This window comes from Ischnura elegans, chromosome 9, assembly GCF_921293095.1.
Source record: "Ischnura elegans chromosome 9, ioIscEleg1.1, whole genome shotgun sequence".
Classification (NCBI taxonomy): Eukaryota; Metazoa; Arthropoda; class Insecta; order Odonata; family Coenagrionidae; genus Ischnura; species Ischnura elegans.
In genome coordinates, this window is record NC_060254.1 from 38,502,457 (window position 1) to 38,527,084 (window position 24,628).

General features: G+C 39.7%; 1 protein-coding gene across 2 annotated transcripts in view; it reads right to left on the reverse strand.

Annotated features, from left to right (window-relative positions):
* Positions 1-17,179, reverse strand: part of LOC124165614 (transient receptor potential channel pyrexia-like) — a 33,163-nt gene extending 15,984 nt beyond the window's left edge. Inside the window, exons 1-2 of one of the 2 annotated variants that reach the window (XM_046543078.1) lie at positions 16,821-17,179; positions 2,404-2,615 (exon numbers count right to left, since the gene is read on the reverse strand). In XM_046543078.1, the coding sequence (XP_046399034.1) occupies positions 2,404-2,585 (182 nt within the window). In that variant the 5' untranslated portion in view covers positions 2,586-2,615; positions 16,821-17,179. Of the gene's footprint in view, positions 1-2,403; positions 2,616-9,117; positions 9,261-16,820 lie in introns of those variants that run through there. The other variant, XM_046543079.1, reaches the window with a different exon arrangement.
* Between the last annotated feature and the right edge of the window lie 7,449 nt (positions 17,180-24,628).

The following is a 24,628-nucleotide window of genomic DNA, read 5'->3' on the forward strand; positions in this document are numbered from 1 at the left end:
TCACGTATCCTAAATATTCTCGCGATCCTCTCAGAGTCACCTTCTCCCGCCGATCCAAGCTCGGTTATGTGACTGCTTCTTTCCGCCATCATGGAATTGACAAGGTGCTGTCGCTCCGGTTGGCGCGCCTCCGCTACATTGTTTAGTGCAGGCCGCTGATCAGCTGATCTCTCGCCCGGCCGGTGAAAGTATCCATCGCCGAGAAAGTCATTGTCTCGTCGTCCCTCTCTCTGCTGGCTCGACGCCTGCCACTCCTGCTGCTGCGACTTCCTCGAGTCCCATCCGTGCTGCTGGTTGTGCTGGAACGCGCCTCCCGACGTCCTCCACGCACTCTCCTCACGGGGTCCCGATGTATGCCTCCCATCGAACGTCGGTACCTTCAACTGTACCGCGGATGTCATTGTGACGCCGGGTCTCGCGTCTTTCTCACGCACGATGCGTTGGACTGCTTCCTCATCTAGCCCAGCTACCTTTGAGGTGGATTCTTGTCCTATCTCGTCCGCCATCTTCCCGGGCACTTCCTCCGCTTGTTTTTCCTTTCTCCCCTCACATTCTCGCCGAAACGCCGCTAGCCCTTCGTTGATGCTTTTCATTGTCTCCTCCAACTTTTTGTCTCTTTCTTCTTGTTTACTATCTCGCCTCTCCCGTTCTGCTTTCCATTTTTTATCTCGACTCTCCCGTTCTTCTTCCCATTTTCTATTTCGACTCTTCTGTTCTTCTAGCATCTGTCTTAGTAGCACCCGTAGGTCACTGTATCCTTGGTCCTGCGTCTCCATTTCAAACTCATGTGTCTCTATATCTACCCCTTCTTTTATTAAAAGTGGCTTTAAACGCTCCTGCAGCTCAAATTTCGCCCCTTGGGTCGTTGATCCCCGATCCCTCAACAAACTTTGTAAATCCGCCTTTTTCAGTTCGTAAAATTTTTTCACTCCCGCCATCTTGAATTCCCGCTCTCTACGACGCGACTCGTTCTTCAAGGCGTTCCGTGGTCTCGATCCTTTCGAGAAGTCGTGCCCTACACGTTGCGGCGCCAAAATGTAACGTTTCAATTAATTTCACTTCACTTTCACGTTACTTTCAAACATTTTATTTCACTTTAAATAATACATACTCGGGAGCAAGGGAACACCCGTCCGCCATAACTATCACAATCCGACTCCCCTCTTTACTTCCTCTTGCGCCGTCAACAATCCCAACAATTACCTCACTCCACCTCTGCTGCTTATTATTGCTTTTATTTCGTCACACCAACAACCAAAACAAACCACTCAAAATTAGGTGTTACAATCTGTACAGAAAAAGAAATCACTCCACCCACCCAATCAATCACCCACTCATACATAAGGAATTTTTTCATCATTATACCTACTATAAAACCTACTTCCGACCACTACTTAACTATGATCTGAAGATGAATCGACGCGGATGACAACCCGGAAGCGCAGCTGTGTTTCAGATGAAGAGTTTTTTTCCGGTAAATGATTTGAATTCTTCTCGCGTTTCGAACCGGGATAGGCTCTGCATTTTTTAGGCCGACGTTTCGATCACTCCAGAATATGTCGGGAAAGTTTCCCAACGAAATTTCGGCGTACAACATGCATATCCTAACCCGGTTGGAAACCCGAGAAGAATTTATTGAAATGCGTGCTTCGGGAATTATAAAACTCTTCAATTACGTGAAAAGTGAGTCGGCGTCGCTATGGGAGCGAGCAGAGGTCCGCCAATAGGGTGGTTTCCTATTATTTTTTTATTGCCTAAATCGAAAGATTATTACTCCTGGAGTACGTATTTCACGATTTTAGATTTTTAAATGACGACATCTATTTTTCGCGATCAAATGAAAAGTGAAAATTTTCAAGCGCGCGAAAACGCGACGGCTAAGTATGAATGCTGGGAAAACCCCGTGTGACGTCGTTCTGATTACCGCTTCCGCAAGTGAGCTGACCTTGAGGCGAGGCTTTGAGCGCTGACACGACGCAGGATGCTAGCAGGTAGCTGAGTACCCTGCTAGCAGGTAGCACTTGGCTTGAATAAGGATTATTAATACCTTATGAAACGAAGAAAACTTTCCGACCTTTGCCATTTTTAATAAGTGATTATTAAGACATGTTTCCCTGAGCTCTGTGCCTCATGCATGCATAGGTAATCTCAGAAGATGTAAAACTCCTATCTACTCGTGTAGAAACTAGGTCCCTGTGATGTCACGTGGAGTGGAATCGCATGGGCGCCAATCAGGCCTTTTTCAAATGAGGATAAAATTGACCATTGCTATTCGTCTAAACCGGTATTTCTAAAACCAAATAATTAGTATATTATGAATAAACTAATGGTGGGTAGCGAATCGCAATCAATGCCTTACATTTTCTTTGATGAAGGAAACTACCCTATTTGGGGAGCACTTACCTGGAAGCTTTCTTCTCTTTCTTGTCGGCGTCATGAGCCCTCGCTTTGAACATCTTTGCTCCCTTCGGGACGACGGTGATGGTTTTGGGCGAATCTTTTTTGGTTTTCTCAGCTTTTCCATCTTTATTCAGGGGTTGAAGTTCCACGAGGTTAAGTCTATCTTTCTTCCCGTTGTGAGCCATCACTACATCCGTTTTCTGTTGAATAGTTCACTAAAAGGAGGATAAGAGAGAGTTGTTGACGTATAAAGTAAAAACAAAGATTGACTATTGAAAAAAGGTCAATAGCACAAGGAAATGAATAAATATGAGACTGTAGTTTCACAATTTTATCTTCTCGGCCCTGGTGTATTATGTACAACAAATCGATGTTTGAATTTTTTTCACCGCTTGGCTAAGCATAATATCGTTAGTGCAACTAGTTCAGTGCATCCTGACAGATGACAGCATCATACAGAAGCATGATTCACAGAAATCGCTAATGCTGTTTGCTAAATTCTAATCAACCAGAAATATAGATAAGTCCAGGGTTTGAGGAGGATGGACCACTTACGGGTGTATCCATATGATAAAATATTGAGGCAACATTATTGAATTTGAGATACGAACGAATGATTTACAGGATTTTCAGGGGTTAGGGGTTTATTTAGGGAGAAAGAGGGTCACGCCGATTCTCACCTAATTTCACGTGGGGGAGAGAGGAGATCCTGGAAAGTATCACGTGATTTGTTTCCCGCAAGAAACTGAGTAAAATTGCGAGAAAACTGTATTGAAATGGGTAAAACGTTATCTTAAATAAAAATTGCTTAACAGATTGTTTTTTATAAATCCAACGCAATTATCATCACAGCCATTGATTAACGTATTTACACTTAAAATACGCATTTTGAACAATACCACGCGAGAATAGAGGGATGTCGTCAAGCCAATATCAAGATATCTCACTGAGGGGTTAGGTAGGGTCCAAAAAAGGCCAAAATCACTTCAATAAATTAATGGACGCCGCCTCATATGGTAGTTAAGCTGAAATCAAGTGATGTAGGTACACGAGCTACCAATTATTTACGTAAAACAGTCATCAAAAATTTTAAACAAAAGAAAACATTATTAGGAATGCAGGAGTAATTAGGAATGCGTTCCTAGCTAGAGGAAAGAAACCTTGAGCAATCATAGGTCATTTCACGCAGCATTGTACCCAGAAATGATTTAAGGTACTGCATCTAATCGCTGCGAAAATCTAGTAAACAAAACATAAAGCTGTCTAATAGTAGTTATTAGCGACAAAAGCCATTGAAAGTTACAGCCGAAGAGGGAAGTTAAAATAAAGTTTTAAAAAATGGGCCAATGTTATCCGTGTTTACTGCACCCACAACTCCCGCCCAACCGGTCTTTATCGGTGACATAGTAATCCCATGAAATTAACGCTATCATCTTCAAATTTCCAGATTATATTTATACAATGATAACAAAGGGATAAACGCTTTACATTGAAGTTGTAACTTACAGATGGAAATAAGTTAAAGATATTTATATATAATTTAAAAAATATGTTCACTTAATTTAAAGTAAGAAAATAGAGACTGTTATATATATGAAAATTAATGCACATTTGACACATTCACAATATTAATATTATGCATAAGAATGCGATACTACACAATGAGATGGAGATTAGATGCATCAAATCAGTCTACAATCAGGCCCAAGGTCAATATTATTTATGCATCAGTAGGCATGGTTACAAGTTTGAATATATATTTTTAACTGTCTTCTTAAATGCCGAGGGCGAGGCTATGGTTTGTAAACAGCCGGTGAAGATATCCACAAGCTGCGAAACTTTTAAATGGGACTACTAAATTCAGCGTGGGAATGGGAATGCATGAAGTGAGTCCTGGGAAATAAATCCTGAAAAATATACGCAGTTGATTGTATCTGAAAAATGTTACTTCGATATTTTTTTCTGATGACATACAGGCTAATGTTGAAAAAGGTACTAAATCAGAAAATTACGGTCATTAGCGCACCTTTCCGCCAGAATTATCCCCTGCTAATTAATCCCCTACCATGATTTTTTTCCCGGCCTCGGTCTTAATGGATCCCAAATAAAGGCATCAATAAAACCAAAGATTATACCATATTGGCAATTGTGATGGAGAAAATTACATATAGCGATGTCCAGCATTTGAAGCAACGTATTAACTATGTAACAAAAATTCCAAACATAATACAATTTTTTGCTTCGCGGTGAACTTGACATTGTCTTTTACCGTTCTGAGGTTACCCGGCAACCGCGATAATGTCAAAGATTTGAAGCTATAGCCATGATAAATTCCCTTCAACTTAATTTTTTCTCACAAAGTTCAGTGGTATGTCTAAAATTATCAACATGAAAGTTTTTTATCCACAGATACGATTTACCGTGCAAGCCACCACAAGGGTGTACGGCACGGGGTGATTCCACATCACGCACGCAGCACTCATCCTAGCCTTAATCAGAAACGCGCTCGCTTGCAGGACACAGGCCGAAAACACAGAAAAAAGACATACGGTCAAAGCAGAAACTAGGAGAGTGCTAATAACACGAATATGCTACCACGAGCGTGATGCGCCCGCTCCCAGCGGGCTTCCCCCGCTCTTTTCAATGCAGGTCCACAGAGGGATAGGCGCGTTTCTAATTTTAAAATGTAGAAAAAAAGGCAGGGTCTAATGTACAAATTTAATTGGAATGTTCATGTACAAATTGAGGCCAGAGGACCTCTTTAAACACAACATTGGAAGTAATTATACTATCCTCTGTTAATACTTGTTTAGCGTTTTCCTTAATATTTACAAAAATATTTTGAAAAGATCTTACCCTAGAGAATGCTACATAAAGTTGGCCATGAGAGAATACAGGGTCAGGCAGGAATAAGCCGGCTCTTTGCCAAATCTGACCCTGAGGCTTATTAATAGTCATCGCATAGGAAACCTTAATGGGAAATTGTCTGCGAGTCAAATTAAAAGGCATGGTGGGATCCTACGGCGTTAACTGTATTCTTGGGATGAGGACAATCTTGCCGGAATCGATTATTTTTTTATCGATTACTTTTTTTTTTAAACAAATTTTAGGAAACAATAGCAATATTTAGGAAGTAAGATATGGCGTCGCATGTTCTCCGATAAATTCTGTGCATTTTGGTACCTCATTTGTAGAGTTTGGTTGCGTATAAGTTGAGAAAAAGGTATCTATACAGTAGAAATGATATAGAGGATACCGTAAAACGGCCTGACTTTGCCCCAAATATTTTGACTCCTCACTTTATTTTTTGTTTAAATTGCTTGAAAATTTTTTTTTAATTTTTATTTCTTTCAGGTTAGATTGTTGATATTTTACAGTTTCTGAAAATCACATTTTTAGACCAGTAAAGTATTCAAAATATTTTTTTTTGTTTTTCAATATCATTGGAGCAAAGTCAGGCGGGAATCGGGTGACTTTTCCCCAACATTTTATTCCTATTGTAACACACACAAGAAAAGATTTTTGGAGAAATGAAATATCATATGAGTATTTAAAGAGTTTATATGTTAGAAAGTATCAACTTTAAGACTAGGCTCCTGGCTTTCTTTTATATTTAGAGCGCATTTTACAACCTACCCCAAAAATGAACGAAAATAAAGTGTAAGGACATGGCAGGGGAAAGGAAAACAGAAAACTCAAATTCAACAGTAATTTTACGATAAAACATTGAACATTCCCATGAAATGAGAAGCTATGTGACTTTTCCCGAAGAATATGTCTGGGGTGAAGTCATTCCGGATTTCTCTGAAAAGGTACGTTGTCCCAGAAACTTGCTAATATAATTCTTCCTGATTGATGTGAACAAAAATATGATTTATGCAGCTGATCTATGGCAAATTTTGAGTAAAAAAATACATAACTCAACTTCTGGAAGCGTCTAGGAGGCCGACAATCAGCAACTTTTTACATATAAACTTTAGTACCACAAAAAAACCCTCCTCACAAAATCAACAGCACCCTTCACTAGAACATGCAAGACTACTGGAAAAACATTTTAATGTCTTGCAGTGTTGCCAAAGAATCCAAGAAAAATAAAAAACCCCTCCCAATCGACAACATAGTATCCATTTCTATGAAATGAAACATTGTTGACAGGGTGGGGAAAAGTCAGGCCGCTTGGGGTAAAGTCAGGCCGTTTTACGGTACCAATAAGATTATTAGTTAGCAGTATAAAACAAAAAGTAGGCGCAGCTAGTGATTCTTGCATGAGTTATAAAATGCCAAAATTTCATACGGATAGTTTGTACATGTCAATAAAATAGGTTATTAATTATACATGCAGACAAGGGCGGATCTAGATTTTTCCTGGGGGGGGGGGGGGGGAACAAGGGTCTGAGAGGCAAACTATCTTCTCATACTTGAGATTAAAAGCAAGATGCAGCATTTAATGCACGAAACATCATCTTTATTTTAATATGAAAGTTTTTAATATGAAATTAAATGATTGGAGCTCCGTAATGCACAAAAAAACGAACGTAATGATAACCGTATTAAAAATTTTGTCTATATTTTAAGCGCATGGGGGGGTAGGTGCCATTGTAGAGCAAAGCTATCGCAGGCGTTATGTTCCTTCATTGTACGCGGAAAAAAATATTAAATGTATCAGTTCTGCAGTCTATATAAATGCACTTATCCTTGTGATCGTTTCTACCATAATATTTCGGCTCTCTCAATATATCTGGATCACCTGGCAAAAAGTATTTCTGGGGCTTTACACAGTGGCGTAGTCAGGAATTTTTTTCGGGGGGGGGGTGGGTTTCCAAAACAAGGGGGGACATTTTTGAAAAACTGGGTACTAGGTAGAGGGTCTAAAACTATGCGAAAAATCCACCAAGAAAAAATCATTCACCTCGATTGCGGGATTCGAGTCCGGATCGCTCGATTTCCGGTCGAGTGCTTTAGCCAGTTAAGCTACCGTGGCATCATTCTCCCCTGTGGAAATATTTGGATTAAACCGGACAAGGTGGGATGGACTGCTGAGCATATTATGCGACTAGCAAACCAAATCGTGCGCACGGCGCCACAGCCGAAGAGCAAAGCCCGAACTTGGAACACAAAGATTTGTTCGCTCGAGATGAATTTAAGTATGCCGGGACTAGCCGCGGTGATTGCTTTACGGGAGTCACCCGCAATGCATGGGCGTAACCAGCGAGGGGCAGGGTGGGGGCAACTGCCCCCCTCCCTATAGTCAAAAATAAATTCAGTTCAAAACAAAAGTTATGACCAAATTTTACTTTTGAAGAAAAATGACATTAGTGTAAGACATTAAATTAAAAATCATTATTTTTTCGAGCAAATAATTATAAAAACTAATAAATTGCTTTCATAATTTCCATAAAATTTTGGTTTCATAAACCTTTTCTGTGCAAAAAATTTACAACTTGAATGACCACGGCTTGTTTTGCCCCCCCCCCCCCCTAGTTTTGATTCTGGGTACGCCCATACCGCAATGCACAATTGTTTTTCGCACAATTTGTGCATTGCGCGTGACTCCCGTAAAAGTTATCACCGTGGGTAGTCCCGGTATACTTAAATTGGTTTTAAACTAATTTTAACACTTTTCATGATAAAAATAAACTTCACTTTTCAAAGAAATCTTTTGTAAAATCATGAATTTTCAATATTTGGTTTTCTTTAGTGATGCAAATAAAGTGTGATTTTATATTTCGGGGGGGTTCGAACCCCCCGTACCCCCCACGCTACGCCACTGGCTTTCTAGAATGCGGCAGCGAATGTTTGGCAACTCAAAGACCTCCGATAGTGATACTCGGAAGCGGCTGGGGTTCATTCAAGGTTACGTGACTCACGTCGGAAACGCGCTAGTGTTCTCCCGCTAGTGTTTTTAAAGAGCCGACAGATCGACCGAAAATGTGTCCTTTGAGACGAGTACCATCTCTTGTGAACACGAAATAAAAAAACAGTAATATTCTGACCGATGTATCACACGCGTAGTCTCCCACTGGATATCCGACCAATTCACTTAATAGAGTAGTGTAACACTAGGCAATTATGCTGTAGTGAATTCCATAATGATGATACAAAAATACATGAAAAATATCTGCGATTCCTCGGTAAAATAATGCGCTGGTCTTCCCTTGTCTTACTAAGGGTGGAGGCATTGGAAATGTGGCGTTACACAGAAGAGGAATGATGAAAATCAAGTGGATCTAGCGAGCGATCAATTAGTAAATCCTGTGCAGAAGACAAGAGGATCCTAATAAGAAGTTAAATAGCAGGCGGAAAAACTTGATAAGGACTATCGTGGCGCTTGACGGCCTTATGAAGACAACTGTCGCAAGACAAGAGGATGGAAAGAACAAAAAAAAACGGAAGACAACGGATGGATCAAGCATGAAGGAAAATAAATGGCAAGGTTTAAAAAATATTTTGACATAGGGGAATTAGTTGGAGAGCTGGATCAAAGCAATCTCAGTACTTTTTAACAAATGATGATTATAGCGTAATTTTTTCGACTTCACTTTGAAAACGATACCTCCACTGCATAAACACTCAACAATCGCCCACCGAATCAAATCCGCTCATCTAGATAGCCCTTGTAGTGAGCGGATTAGATTCGGTGCGCGATTGTTGAGCGTTTATGCAGTGGAGGTATCGAAAAGGTTTCCTGAGAGAAAAACGTGAATTTCTTCGCCTTACCTCGGTTGAAGGAACTGGCCACATATTCACGTCCTCCCGCGGCGAACAACAGTGGCGAAGTCGTGAGCGGCCTGAGAAAACAGGAAATTGTCACGTGACCGCTAGCCGAAGAGTACCGGCACGCCGCTGTGTATACGTCATTTTAGCGCGGCCACTGGAGGTGAGTATTCCCATGGAAACGAAAAGGTGAACCTTGTAACTTCAGCGGATATCTTAAGGATTTCGCATCGATATTTCGCGATAAAATAAAAATGCTCCTTCAAACAGTGGCGCAGCGTGGGGGGGTTTTGGGGGATAAACCCCCCCCCCCCCAGAGCTCACAGAAATTTTTAAGTTAAATCTATTTTACTTAATTGGATTAATATTTCTTGTAGAATAGTGTGAGGATTAATAAAATATCCCTCAGAAGGCCGTAAAAATCACAATTTTGAACAATTTATTTTAATTTTTGCCGGCGGAAAGTCTCCGCACCTCCCAATAACCCTGGCAGGTATGCAATACCCTAAGCACCACAGAATTAGTTGCGCCTGAAACCCCCCATAGCCTTAATTCCTAGCTGCGCCTCTGCCTTCAAGGTTTAGAGGTGGCAATTGTAGAGATTTTTATAATATTTCTCATGAATTATCAACTATTTTTTTTAGAATAGTGAAAGATTGAAAGAGTAGTTGTAACTCTACAGATATTTTTATCCCTTACCAAAGGTCGCCCTAGTCAGACCAATTATTGAATATCGCTCAATAGTTTGGTCTCCTTCTTATGTTGAAAATGAGTTAGGCCTTGAGAGGGTTTATAACTTTTTAATGTCCACGTCCTATCCGCACGCAGGAAACAAATGGAAATTATATTCTTGAATCCTTTTTAATAATAATATTAAGTTAATTAATAGTAGCGTGCGTAACTTTGTTGAAATCCTTTATCGTAGGAATAGAAGAAATGAAAACTTGGCTATTTCCGCATGTTAATTTATTGTACTCGTCGGTCCATAACGGTACATGTAACCATGTACCGACTTGTTACCACATTAACGACTTGTGTACAGGTCGGTAACCATGGTTGGCCACGATAAATTACCATGTGAAAGTAGCCAAGTTTTTATTTCTTCTATTCCTGCGATAATATTAAGTGCCCATATCTTTTATCTTTGATTACGATCATGGTTACAACCGCTCATTTATCATCTCATCACCTATTTCACAGCACAATTGTGTGTATACACTATAAGTATTATCAGCCAATTATTTTAAAATAATGAGAGATTACAATTGTATTTGTTAATCAACAGATATTTGTATCCCTCACCAAAGTTACATAAAATATCGCTGGTACCACGAGATACTGGGATAAAGATATGGCACCGGCCGTGATGCAGCCGAGGGTCCCTTTCTCTCCCACCTGACCGGCGGAGCCGTTACTCGAATAAAAATTGTTCGAACACCCACAAAATTAGACGGCGAAGCCGAAACCGGGGGTACGCAGCGAATTTCTATACGCAGCCAGTAGGACCGAAAAAGGCAAACCACTCCAGCCTTACGGTATGAGCTTGAGGAACATGATACTTCAGGTTGATATAAAGCAAAGCAACATGCCATCATGCCATATATCACTCAGCAATTTGAGAATACAGCCAATTGAGTTGAGACGCTAAATATCGGCTGAATTTGGAAGTAGAGCTCCGACGATACCAAGCAATTACCTCAAGAAACCACGCTGATAAATCATTGGAATTGTCGGGTATTTTCTGATTTCTCCTGTTATTTTGTTGATATTAAGCTATTATGACGTCGTAAGTGACATATTTTATGCATTCATATTTATGTTCTGTATGTTATAGGTTTGCATAAAAAATATCAATTATAATTTTTTTCTTCAATAGGATCTATCATATTGAGCGTAAAACCATTACCGTCAAGTTATTGCATCATCAGGTGAACTCATTAAGTACAAGCAAAAACAGAAGACGGCTATTAAAGGAAAATAATTATTTTTCAAAAGAGGAAAATTTATTTTCTGATGGTGACATTCTCCTCCATTAGACTTTGCCTCTGAAAATGGCTGAGTTATAACTCATACCACGAAATTATAATCGCTGGTTATCATTATGTATACCTCCCACCAAAAACCCTTGACACCATTTTTGATTAAGGTGTACGATATCATTCATAATCTCCATTTGCAAAATATTGGTAATTTCGAAATTTTAGTAACCAGCGATAGAATTGAGAGGTCGTACATTTATCAGTTAAGAAAGATAAAGTTAAGATCTCCTACACGCATTACTTTAGAGTTTCGTAGGTACTAGCTTGGAGTCTTAAGTGAGTGTATTTGCAATCCACTTTAGGGTTGAGTCACATCATAAGTTTTGAAACCGGCGGCCTACCAATTAAAAATTTTGTGGATTAAAAAATTTTCATCTATTTATCTAACCTAGTAATACGTCACTGGGAAAATGCAAAATATGACTGGTGGAGGACGAAAAATGCATGCTCTTAAGATGCTGTTAAATATCGGAATCACCAGGCGTTTTCTATTTGCTCGAAAATTCCAAGATGATAGCGGTAAGGCTGCCAATATTAATGGCCTTTTGGGGTAACCCGCGCCAAGACTGCGCCAAGACCGCGCCAAAACAATATGGCCAACGTTTCCTCTCCAATGCCGGAGACCTCTACGTATACATTAGGTCATTAACCTTGATGAAGTCTCCGGCATAGGAGAAAAAACTTTACGCGGGTTATCCCGAAAATCCCTCAAAATTGAAATCCTTGATTCAATTAAAAATTAGCAATAAATATAAATTAGGATAAGCGAAAAATTTTTATTTACAGCTTTGAGCTATAAAATACGGGCGCTAAAGAAAATACCTCGGGTGCATTTTTAAAAAATTGGTGCGGACTGGATGTCATGTGATATTATTCTCATGCAGAAATATAACATCAAAATACGCACAAAAGGTACTGAAATTAAATTGAACAGTTTCTTAGCCGCAGTTTACGTAGTTTCCAGTGGCGGACACATATGGGGGGCTCAAGGGGAGCCCCCCCCCCCCTTTGCGGGGCCACCCGCATTGCCGAAAATTGCAGAACCACAATTGTAACATTTTTATATCATGAGATAGCATTGTCTTTTACATGCGTATAATTAGTTTAACTAAAACTTTCTTAAATTTTTCATGTAACTTGGTTATTTTTCATGACGATAAATGTATGGGCAGCTCAAAATATCTTTTTCGCCCCCCTTGTATTTTTTCTTTATCCGTTACTGGTCATTTCTCGAGTCTATTTTTTACTTCCCTATTATATCCACGTTATCTTTCATTCCGATTAGTCTTACTCCACGATTCGCGGCGAGAATGAACAAAACACGGAAGTGAAGCGCATAAAAAAATTACAACGGCATTTCGCGTTCTAAAGTTCACGCTAATTCTCCGGTACTGAAGCCTTCTCGGGTGCTCCACCGGGTAATCTTATCCATGTCTGCCGACGTTTCAGGGTACGAGTCGTACTCCATCCTAAGGGCTGAATGAGGGCAGGGCTCCATTCAGCCCTGAGAATGAAGTACGACTTGTATCCCGAAACGTCGGCAGCCAATGGAGGAGATAACCCTGTGGAGCACCCAAAAAGCCTTCACTGACAGTATTGGCCGGGGAAGCATCAAATCTTATTCTCCGGTTAATTCAAAATCGACCGAACCCCACGAAAATTTTTGCGATAACAAGCTCCGCGGTAATTTTTTCTACGAACTACGAAATTGAAGCTGGAATCTCACTGTAACAGCACCGTACGGTTTAATTCATTGCTATTTTAATTCAATAAACCGGCTTTTACATCTGGAATATTACTAAGTACACCATAAAATACCTCCAAAATGTATAACTTCTATTATTTTTTCTTGTATATGTTAAGTAATGAGAAGTGTTGTAAGCGAGTTTTTTTTCTTTTTCTTCACATCAATTTTTAACTTTGATTATGGTCATTTAGTGTAGGTCTATAAAAATCAAATGCAAAATATTTTTGCCAGCATTCCGATATATTTTTATAACTTCTTCAGGGATTTTTACAATGAATATGATTTTTTAATTGATTATAACTCAGGAGTGTAGGTCTTTAAGAATTAAACGCAATATTTTTTGCCCAACGTTTCGGTATTTTTTATATCTTCTCCAGGACTTTTTTCAGTGTTGCAATCAATAAAAAATTCATATTCATAGCAAAAAAGTCCTGAAGTAGGTATAAAAATATACCAAAACTTTGGCCCAACTATTTTGCATTTAAATCTTAAAGACCTACACTCCATGACACTAATCAACGCTGGCAATTTTTACATCTGGTGTACGATAAAATATCTTAAGAGAATTTTGAGGTTCCGGAACGTGAAGTCCTTAAGAATGCTGTATCGTCGTTCCGATTGGTTAACGCGTTCCGCCTCCACAATACGCCGAGGTCATACTTTAATCCAATTATTCAATCATTTCACCATTCACTCCATCACCCAGCATTCTTTTCCCTTTCCTTGTCCCTGCCATTGAAGATCTCAGGGTCAAGTTTGTTTCTGCTGGCCGTGAGAGCAAAACGTGTCCTGTTTATGAATGAATTAAATGGAGACAGCTACTACAATGGTAGTTATCGTTGGTTTTTATAATCCCTCCACACATCTCCGGTTGCTATGTTACTAGCTTCTTGTTCACTATGTTGATGTTCTGTATCATTGCATTATATTGTTGTTTTAGTTTCTTCGTAGCTTTAAAACAAAGAGCTTCTTTGTTTTTCACAAATAGAAATTGTGTCCATATTGTCCGGTAAAGTTATACGTAGTCCATCGCTATCAGTACCTTCAAATTTGCCATTTTTAAATACAATAGTCATTAAAATGCAGGAAGAATGAATAATTAGACTCTTCTTCAAAGTGCAGCCAGCCCTTATCAACAGTGTCGCTGCCAGGCGAAAAACGACGGACTTGTTTCTTATATCATGCCGATTAATACAATGACAAATTCATCATGCGAGATAAGCTTCCGTGAGGAAAAGGCATTCGTGTAATTGAATAACACACGATAAATTATTATTGGCGATTTGAATTAAAGGTATAATTTCACTCTTTTTTATTCGTGTTCGCACATCAAGGGTGAAATATATTCTTACCTTTATTTAAAAGTGGAATTCTAAATTTTCAATTTAAAGTGAAATATCAAAATTATTGATACAAAAATATCCAAAAGATAGCTGGTTGGATAATGTCCAAAGTTAGCATTATCAGGTATAACATGTTGGCACCCGGAAAGACGATATAATTCTTCTAACCAAATTTGGCACAGGCTTTTCTTTATCTGGGCTGGCTTTCGCGGCACTTGGTAAATGATGGATATGGTGGGCGTGGTCTAGATAATAAACGTCGAATGTTTCGACCGCTAACAGTTCACTATCTATCAGTACCGGCGCACCTACATAATAATGTATAAATGTATTCCTCTCTTTATCCAAGTAAGAAATTGAACGAGAAAATACGATTAAAGTCCAATGAATCTACAAACGACAAAACGACTTCGTTTTCTTCCACGAATTTATTTTCTTGGTACGAAATATTTCAACCTCAAGAGGTCATTTTCAAGTACTTTGACCTCTTGAGGTTGAAATATTTCGTACCAAGAAAATAAATCCGCGATAGAAAACGAAGTCGTTTTGTCATTTGAGAACTTCAACTTCCACAAATTTGAGCCGGAAACCATTGAATGCATTCAATGAATCCTACCAAGAGATCGGTATATTACTGCTATCGCACGGTTTCCATGAGATAATTTGTGTAAAGATGTCATCATCAAGGGTTATATATCCGACTTTGGTTTGCGTAGCTCTCATCTCAAATCTCTTATCAGCTAGTCTTTTAGCACCTATATAATTCCAATCACCTATTCCATATATCTCATCCGAGGCATTTGAAAGATTTAGCAGACTATTATGCGACAGACTTGGTAAACAGTGGCGTAGCCAGGGGGGTCCGGACCCCCCCCCCCCCCCGAAATATAAAAACGCAATTATTTTCCTTCATTAAAAAAAAACAAATTATTAAAAAAATCTTGAATTTACAAAATATTTATTTAACAAATTAAGTTTTTTCGATTATGAAAAGTGTTAAAATTAGTTTAAAACCTATTACTTAGTACCCTGTTTTTCAAAAATTTTCTCCCCTGGTTTTGGACCCCCACCCCCGAATGAAAATCCTGGCTACGCCACTGTTTGTAAATCTTCACACCAAGTTCATTGGAACGGACAAGCGGCCAGAAAAACATTGCATTGCCATTATCGAGGTAACTGCAAACATGGAAATTTTTTGCTGAAACCTAGATCGGTGACACCGAGCTTACCGCGCAAATGTATCCAGTTTTTTTCAATGATAATGCCGGTGGCGGCGGTGTAAAGTCCTAGCCTGCTAATCCGAAGATCACGAGTTCAAGTCCTGCATGGATAAGTTACCTCTATCCAGAGCACGGGTTCGTACCTGGGCATTAGTTAATTTATTTTGGGATTCTCAATTTTCAAAGGCAAATGCGAACTGTTTTCGGGGTATGTGGAAATAAATAACGCTGTAACACGGCAAGTTTTTAATATCGATGAGTTGCACCTACGACCGTACATCCCAATATTTCGCGGAAGCGATTGTACTACCAGACCACTATCGCTAGCTACGGCCTTGGCAGCCATATAGCTATTGCTGCCCGAGATAAGATATCATGGTTATCACAATTTGCCATTTTCTGCCGCTGTTTCCCTAAGATTTTGCTCGCGTTGAGAGAACGCAAAACGGTTGCTGGAACTTCCTTTCTTTAGAAACTGACTACTAGTTTAAAACTTTATCTATTATCTAGAGGTTAGCAGGGCATAAGGAGAAGATCTTTATCAACATTTGGCTGTATCTAAAATTTGAAATTTTTTCTTTACTATTTTCTCAAAGGTATTTGAGGCACAAGAAAATGTTGGCAAAGTTCTACCATGTTCACCTTGAAAGTTTCAAGTTGATAACGGAAGTTATAAGTGAGTAGTTCGCCTCGGAAGAAAACTGCATGCGACCGGTTCTGGAGGTCGCGTTGACTCTTCTTCTTAACATCTACATCAAATCACATTCGCATTTTACAAATACGCCTTAAATGGTAAGTATAATGCTTACTGGGTGTACTGTATACCAGTGGCTCAGCGAGGGGGGGGGTTTTGTGGGATGAACCCCCCCCAGCGCTTAGAGAAATTTTTAAGTTTAATCCATTTTACTTAATTTGATTGATATTACTAATAGAATAGCGTAAGGATTAATAAAATATCCCTCAGAGAGCCGTAAAACTCTCCATTTTCAACCATTTATCTTAAAATTCCGCAATTTATTAATCTCGCACCTACCGCTTATCCTGATGGGTATACCGTACCCCACACATTCCGGTATCAGTTACACCTAAACCCCCCCCAGCCTTAATTCCTAGCTGCGCCCCTGCTGTATACCTTCCGCATGCTTCTCTTCACGATTTCTTATAGCCTCCCATCAAATCACTTTCGCCTTTTACAAATACAACCTAAAATCTTAATTCTATAGCTTTGTGGGCGAACTTAATGCCTTTCAACATGCTTCTTTTCGCGACTTATTATAGCCTCCAATCAGAACACATTCACATTTTACAAGTACAGCCTAAAATATTAAGTCTAATGCCTCGTGGGCTTACTACATACCTTTCACATGCTTCTGTAGCTTCCGTTGTTTGTTTATCTATTCCGGGGCGATAACCTTGCTGCCCGGATGAGATAGAGGCAGCGCCGAAATTTCAGTCAACACTGCCAGAGCGAAGAAGCGATCCAACTGATTGGGTCACACAATGGAGCATTGGAGCTCCCGCCTCGGAGAAAGTCGGCACTAGACTCGCCTCTTCGCGGGGTCGGGACAACTCCGAAACCTCAGATCTTGCCCGAATGGTTTGTGGCCTTGAGCGGCTGGTGACCCGGATATCTCGGCACCGCAGGACGGGGGATGCCCCGGTCTCTCTCGCTCACCTGAAGCACCTCGTGGCCAGACGCTATGTTCCTCGCCACGCGCGTCAATCGCGAATCGCAGCCCGGCCGCGAAGGTGCGATAAAGAGAAAAATGACGATCGAAAACAGAGATTCGGTTGGAATAATTTACGGGAATCTTTCCTGGATGGTATCTATACTGGAGAACTCGTTATCATTTATATTCATTCTATATTATGTATTGTAATCCTTGGTTTTTTAAATTTATTCCCCATTTATAAATAACTATGAAAAATATTTTTTTAAACTGGGAAGGCTACAAAAATATTATAAACTGAATTTAAATACTTATCGAAGTGAGTTATGAAGCCGTTGGATAAATGATAACAAAATATATATTTGAAGTATTCTTTTCGTCTTCACTATTCAATTGAACATTAATTATCCTGGAACGTTTTTGATAAAAGAGATGATATTCATAGATAAGAGAATAGAGAAGAACAACCCCACTTTCATTGCATTTGTCGAATTGGAGAAAATATTTGGCAATAAGGAATAAAATTTACAGCTTAGAATAGGGTAGTTTCCTTATTCAAAGAAAACGAAAGGCATTGATTGCGATTCGTTACCCACCATTAGTGTATTCATAATACACAAATTATTTGGTTTTTGAAATACCGGTTTAGACGAATGGCAAGGGTCAAATTTTATCCTCATTTGAAAAAGGCCAGATAGGCGCTCATGCGATTCCACTCCACGTGACGTCACAGGGACCTAGTTTCTACACGAGAGGATAGGAGTTATACATCATCTGAGGTTACCAATGTATGCATGAGGCACAGAGCTCAGGGAAACATGTCTTATTAATCACCTACTAAAACTGGCTAAGGTCGGAAAGGTTTCTTCGTTTGATAAGGTATTAATAAACCTTTTTTAAGCCAAGCGCTACCATTCAGCAAGGTACTCAGCTACCCGCTGGCAGCCTGCGACGTATCAGCGCTAAGCCTCGCCTCAAGGTCACCTCACCGGGCGGGAGGGGGAACCAGAAATACGACGTACGGAGATATTTCCCGGCATTCACACTTGAGCGTCGCGTTTTCGCGCGCTTGAAAATTTTCACTTTTCATTTAATCGCGAAAAATAGATATTGTCATTTAAAAATCTAAAAGCGTGAAATACGTACTCCAGGAGTAATAATCTTTCGATTAAGGCAATAAAAAAAAATAACAGGAAACCACCCTATTCTGATAGAAATATAATTGCTTTCAAATTATCGTAGAATTGTGCAGAGTTCATATAAAAACAAAGTAGATGTGATAAAATCTGGACGCAGCTGCGAAGAAGCAAGAAGAGGAAAAGGAGTGAGACAAGGGTGTACAGTAAACTAATGCAGTGGCGCAACTAGGTCTCATTTAGAACCCCGTGGAGTACGGTCCCCCCCAAATATAAAAACATAATTATTTTCTTCCGTAAAAGAAAACAAAATATTGAAAAATCATGAATTTACTAAACATTTCTTCAACAAATGAAGTTTTTTCGATTATGAAAAGTGTTAAAATTAGTTTAAAACCCTCTACTTAGTACCCTGTTTTTCAAAAATTTTCCGCCCTTGTTTTTGAACCCCCCTTACCCCCGAACGAAATCCATGGCGAATTCCATGGTTGGGGGATAAACCCACCAGAACTCAGAGAAATTTTGAAGTTAAATCCATTTTACTTAATTGGACTGATATTACTAGTAGAATAGTGTAAGGATAAATAAAATATCCCTCAGAAAGCCGTAAAACTCACAATTTTTAACCAATTATCTTAAAATTCCGCCATTTATTAATCTCGCAACTACCGCTTATCCTGGTGGTTATTCCATACCTCCACACACCCCGGTACTAGTTGCACCTAAACCTCCCCCCCACCCCAGCTTTAACTCCTCGCTGCGCCCCTGAACTAATGAATGTGTGTGTTCCGTAATGAATCACATAGGACAGGTTATATATGATGTAAAAGATAAGAAATGCGTCGCAATGAAAGCCTAGAGGGATAGGAGAAAGGAATGAAGAGCTGCGCCCAGTGGCGTGGATGCATGGATTTCGTTCGGGGGTAAGGGGGGTTCAAAAACTAGGGCGGAAAATTTTTGAAAAACAGGGTACTAAGTAGAGGGTTTTAAACTAATTTTAACACTTTTCATAATCGAAAAAACTTCATTTGTTGAAGAAATGTTTAGTAAATTCATGATTTTTCAATAATGTTTTCTTTTACGGAAGAAAATAATTATGTTTTTATATTTCGGGTGGGAGGGGGGGGGGGGGGTCCGGACCCCACGGGGTTCTAAATGAGATCTCCGTTTAGTAATCAATAGTCCTACCCCCTGTGTAATTTTCCCAATTGCTTTTTTGTCATATTCAATGGAGGAACATTAATTATTCTGCTATGTTTTTGACAAAAGTGTTAATATTCATTGAGAAATTACTCTAAGTGAGGGGCACTTTGATTTCATGTACATACTCAATACCCATGAAACCCGACGTCTGCATTAGCCTGCTCTTCATGAAAGGCGCCAAGCGACCATGCCATTATGTCCTGTCTGAAGGACTGAATGCTGACCTAGGGCTGACCTTCAAAAAACACCCGAGCAGGGATCGGGTTACCTGAAAAAAAAACCGTGGCCGCTGGTATTCGAAACCGACCTTGGAGGTGGGAACTTAACAGTCTAGATTCCACTGCAATCCGATCCCCATCCTGGCTCTTGTCGTCAAAGCAAATAATTAACCTGTTGGGTATTTTACTATGTCGATCAAACAGAAAAAAAACGAATCAGAAGCGTGGATCATTGAAAAACATGACTATATAGAAAAGATTAGAGCCTTCGATACCTTGGGCTGACAGCGTGTGCTGAAGACCAAATGGACGGATTAGGCGAGAGACAAGGAGGTATTCCAAAGAATAGCGAAGGAAAGAGAACTTTCGAGCTCCATACACCATAGGGTCGCATCTGCATTCCGCCCGTCAAATAGGGTTGGAAAATGGTCCACTAAATAGATACGTCTGTATTCCGCAAATAACCAACCACACAATTAATATGAGCGGGTGTGGGATATTTCTGCTGGGTGCAATTTATGCTAATGAATGCATAATCTATGTTACTACTACGTGCAATGTACACTAATAAAGAAATTAGTTATGACATACTGCAAAGTTGTGATTGCTGTTGTACTGATTGAAATTTCACCGAAACTTGAAAGTGAAATTTAATTTTGGTTTTGGTTTGGTCAGTTATGTCTATTACATGCGTCAAACAGATAACAAACAACTTTTTTCTCAACCAATCAAGATGTTTACTCGTGGAAGGCTACTTGAGATTTTCACCGGGCCAACGCATTCTTGTACTAATGACGATGGACGACTCGATCATTGAAGCGTCGGCCATGATGGATGACCTGATGCGGTGGAAATCCAGAGTAATCTTCCACTATATTATACGCCGTGAAAGCCTGCGATTCAATATTTTTACTGCCTACTGGTAGAAGACATGTATAACAATATACCTACATAGAATCCGAGAGAAGTTCTTTTGCCGTTGGCATAGCAGCAATACGTGAATTTTAGACATTCGCAGTCAAGAGGTCAAGATGAGTTAGAGGTCCTGTGCGGAATACGAACAGTTTCGGTCAAGGCAGCTTTGGGTTGATACTGCGCGGAAAACTCACGTTCATATATCCCGAGGCAGGGAAAATGTAAGGCAGGGATGACAATAGAATCTAAACGAAATTCAAAACAAGTAAAATTTCAATAGTTTCGTTCCCGAGAGCGAAATGTAGAAACGAAATGGATTTAAACCAGGGGACCTAAACTCAGCGTCGAAACGAAATCGGAGTCAAAACTTCTTCGGGGTAAACTAAGCCTCTATGACGAAACGAAACGTAGCTAATGTTTCGCACCAGAGGGACCACGTGCTTCACCTTCGAACAGTTTAGTTTCGAACCAAACACCAAGTGCGAAGTATGGTTGAATGAAGTAGAGGTTCAGCCTACCGCCATTAGATGCATGGGGCACTCACAGTGGCGCCGACTCCATGGGGCTTGAGGGGGCCCGAGCCCCCTCAAAAATTCGTTATGGGTGTGAGGAAAAAATGTGTAAGGCTTGTCGATTTTCCCCGGAGTGTCCAGATATCGAGATTCGAGTTATAAGGGTTCTAATGTTGATCATACGACTCTTCTAAAATGCTTAAAAAACTTAAAACTCAATACTTATAAAATTTCCCGGGAAAAGATCCCTGGTTTGGGCCCCCTCAATATTTTTTGTAAGTCGGCGTCCCTGGGCACTCATATTTTGACCACAAACAGGAGAGCGGTGAACGCGAACTGGCCATTCGATTTTTGAGCTCAATTTTTTAACCTCTCCACACGTAGTATGTCAAACGTAATGGGTCGAATCTATTCCCTCTTATCCACCTCCACGCAACTTCTGGGATCGAAACTTAACTATGAGCAGCGGAGTTTCGATTAATTTAGTTTTGTTCCAGGGGGTTAAGTTTCGCCCCGGGTCGAAACTAAACTCCTTGGTGATTTTAATTTCGTAATGGAACGAAACTAAATCCATGCTTCGTATTTTCGTTTTTCTCCGGGTCGAAACGAAACATTTTCGTTTCATTTCACTTCCTATCCCTAATGTAAGGGGTGTGGATAAGCCGCGCCAGAGAGAGACACAGGGGATAGGCGTCGGATAGGCCATGGTAAAGGCCGTGTCCGCGTAAGTCCTTTCCACGAATATTACACTTGAGGAACCTCAAATACGCTGCTAGAATTGTTGTGGCTCCGCGCGCAGCAATATCTGAGAATTCAAAATTCAATTAAAAAAAGTGATCGACGGACTCATCGTTGTCTGAATCACACGTTCATTCCCACCGTCCATTTTTCCATCGCTTTTTCCGTTACTTTCTGCATTTACGGTGGCGGAAAAAATTAACGCAAAGCTCGTTGGCGTCCGAGAGCGGCCACTTCAGGAACTACTTGTCTTCCAAAATTTTGCCCTCGTAATGTTCTCATACAACCGGGAGTTTTAAAAGCAATATATCCCTTATACCGGGGGAATAATCATGCCCGTCGCATTATGACAAGGCGCAAAAGATCCAGCTACGAATTCTTCGCCATATTCTCCGAAGTATGCTTCGCCCTCGAGTCACTCAGAATGGAATCTACTCTCGTCGGGACATCATTGGACACATCGACACATTGGGCATTGAGACTGCCTTAGAACTCGATCGTTCCGGTGGTGTAGTGCGTAAAGCATCATGATACTAATCAGAGGTTCCACGGATCAAGTCCCAGTGACGGATGACTTGATGCTGCACACACACACTGTAAAGTGAATTTTCTGATCTTTAACCTTCGCAATACCTATCACAAGGTCCATAGGATGTTGCATGGCTATTAAATTCTTACGCGCTTACTTATTTGTTGAAATTAAACCACTATATTGCATAACCATTCGGGCAGTTGACTGTGGAATGAATTTTGACTACCATTTCCGCGTCGTCCAACCCCGATTCACGGCCCCAAACCATTAGCTGCATGTGCGATGTGTCACGGCCTACGCTTCTTCACCCCTTTAAGGGAAAACTTGTAATAAAATCAAATATAATTTGACGAAGCTCTTCACTCATTTCTTCAATCTGCTAATATTTTCTCGCCTACGTGCAAAATCGTATCGACAGTGGTACAGGGGCGGATACAGAAAACACTCAAGGGGGGGGGCGCAAAAGATATATTGAGTTGCCTTTACTTTTTATCGCGATATCGCAATAAAAAATAATCAAGTCACAGGCAGAGTAAAATAAAATTTTAATTAATGTAATTATACACATATATAAGACAATGCCATCTTATGATATAAAAAAGTCACAATCGTGGTTCTGCCATGTTTGCCAATACGGCCGGACCCGCAAGGGAGGGGCGCGCGCCCCCCGCGCCCCCCATATGTATCCGCCACTGCAGTGGTATATCTTCTCTTTGACATCATTCTTTACCTGTTCCACGTATTTTATTCGCGATCTCCCTTTCCCATTCTTTTCGTCTAACCGTCTCGGGGCGATTGTCTTCATTGGGGCATCATATCTCAAGATATGGCCGATTATGCTGTTCTTTCTTCCTATCAAGTTTTTCACGAGGCTACTCTTTTCGCCTACTCTTTTTGGGACTTCCTCATAGCTTACTCGTTCGAACCATTTGATGCTCATCATTTTTTTTGCACAATATTTCGAAAGCCGCCACGGTTGATTTTTCCGCTGCAGTCATTGTCCGTGCCTCACTTCAGTAGAGAAGCACGCTTCATATATAAGGACTGATTCATTGTTTTCTTATTTCTATGTTGAAAGGTACCTTCAATTGTATGTGGTCAAAAAATATCGTCTCTGAATTTTCTTTTGTCGGTGACTTTATACCGTCACGAAACAACAACTGTGTACACAACCCCAATGGGGAAAAAATAATAATTGGCTAGTTTCATCATGGACTTTTTTTCACAACACGAGGTCAAATGTTGAATTTTGGTTGCGTAATATCCACTTCCGCCTTTGTATGCGAAAGTCATAATTCCCTTTCACTGTAGTTAACCATCGAGTTTTATAATCTCTCAACTGAATGAGTTGGCACGCTAAGTGAAAAAATAGCATTATCAACCTTTTTAACATGGTTGGGAGCACTGAGTTTCACACGCGTAAGAAAAAATATCAGAAAGAATTTTTCGCGAGAGGTTGATGTAATATGGAAGAAAATTGTAGTCTGAGATAAGAGAATTTTTTTGTTGAGGTTCGATTGATAGAGATGTGACAAAATCTATTAAAAATTTTCATTTCTGACGCTTTAATGTAGCATAAAATTAGTTCCCGTCCTATATAATACTGCTCTAGAAGCAGGATATCAACTATGCTCTATCAAATCCTCTTTGAAGCCTTTTTAATTTGTTACTCCATTTATATTTTAAAAATATTGGTGCTTCAAACAAATTATTTGTCGTTAATGCATGGAAAATTAAATAAAGTAGGCCCCATAATGTGAAAGGTTGTGGTGAACTTTGACTACATAATGTTTAAATATTAATACTTAAATTTAAAATGGATATAAATTAAGTGTTTGGATAAAAATTATAATAATAATCACAGATTAAAAGATGAAATTACTTTGGAATATTACTGGAAATGTTTTATACCAGTCAGGTTCAATTACATATATATTTTTTGCGTCTCTGTGTTTATCGATATTAACTTGAACTATTTATTTATATATATATATATATATATATATATATATATATATATACTTCCCTGCTTTGCCGGCCATAATGTAAAATAAATTACGTGTTAAAACAAAAAGGCAAAGTCCCACCGAGAAATAGAGCTATGAACCGCTCAGCGTGATAAATTGCTGACCAAAATTAAGAATCATACCGTAAAATTCTACTCTTCCCTAAAGCTCAACTGATCTCCAAAATAAACTTATACGGAATCCGTAAAAGTTAGCCACATGATTGCATTGATGC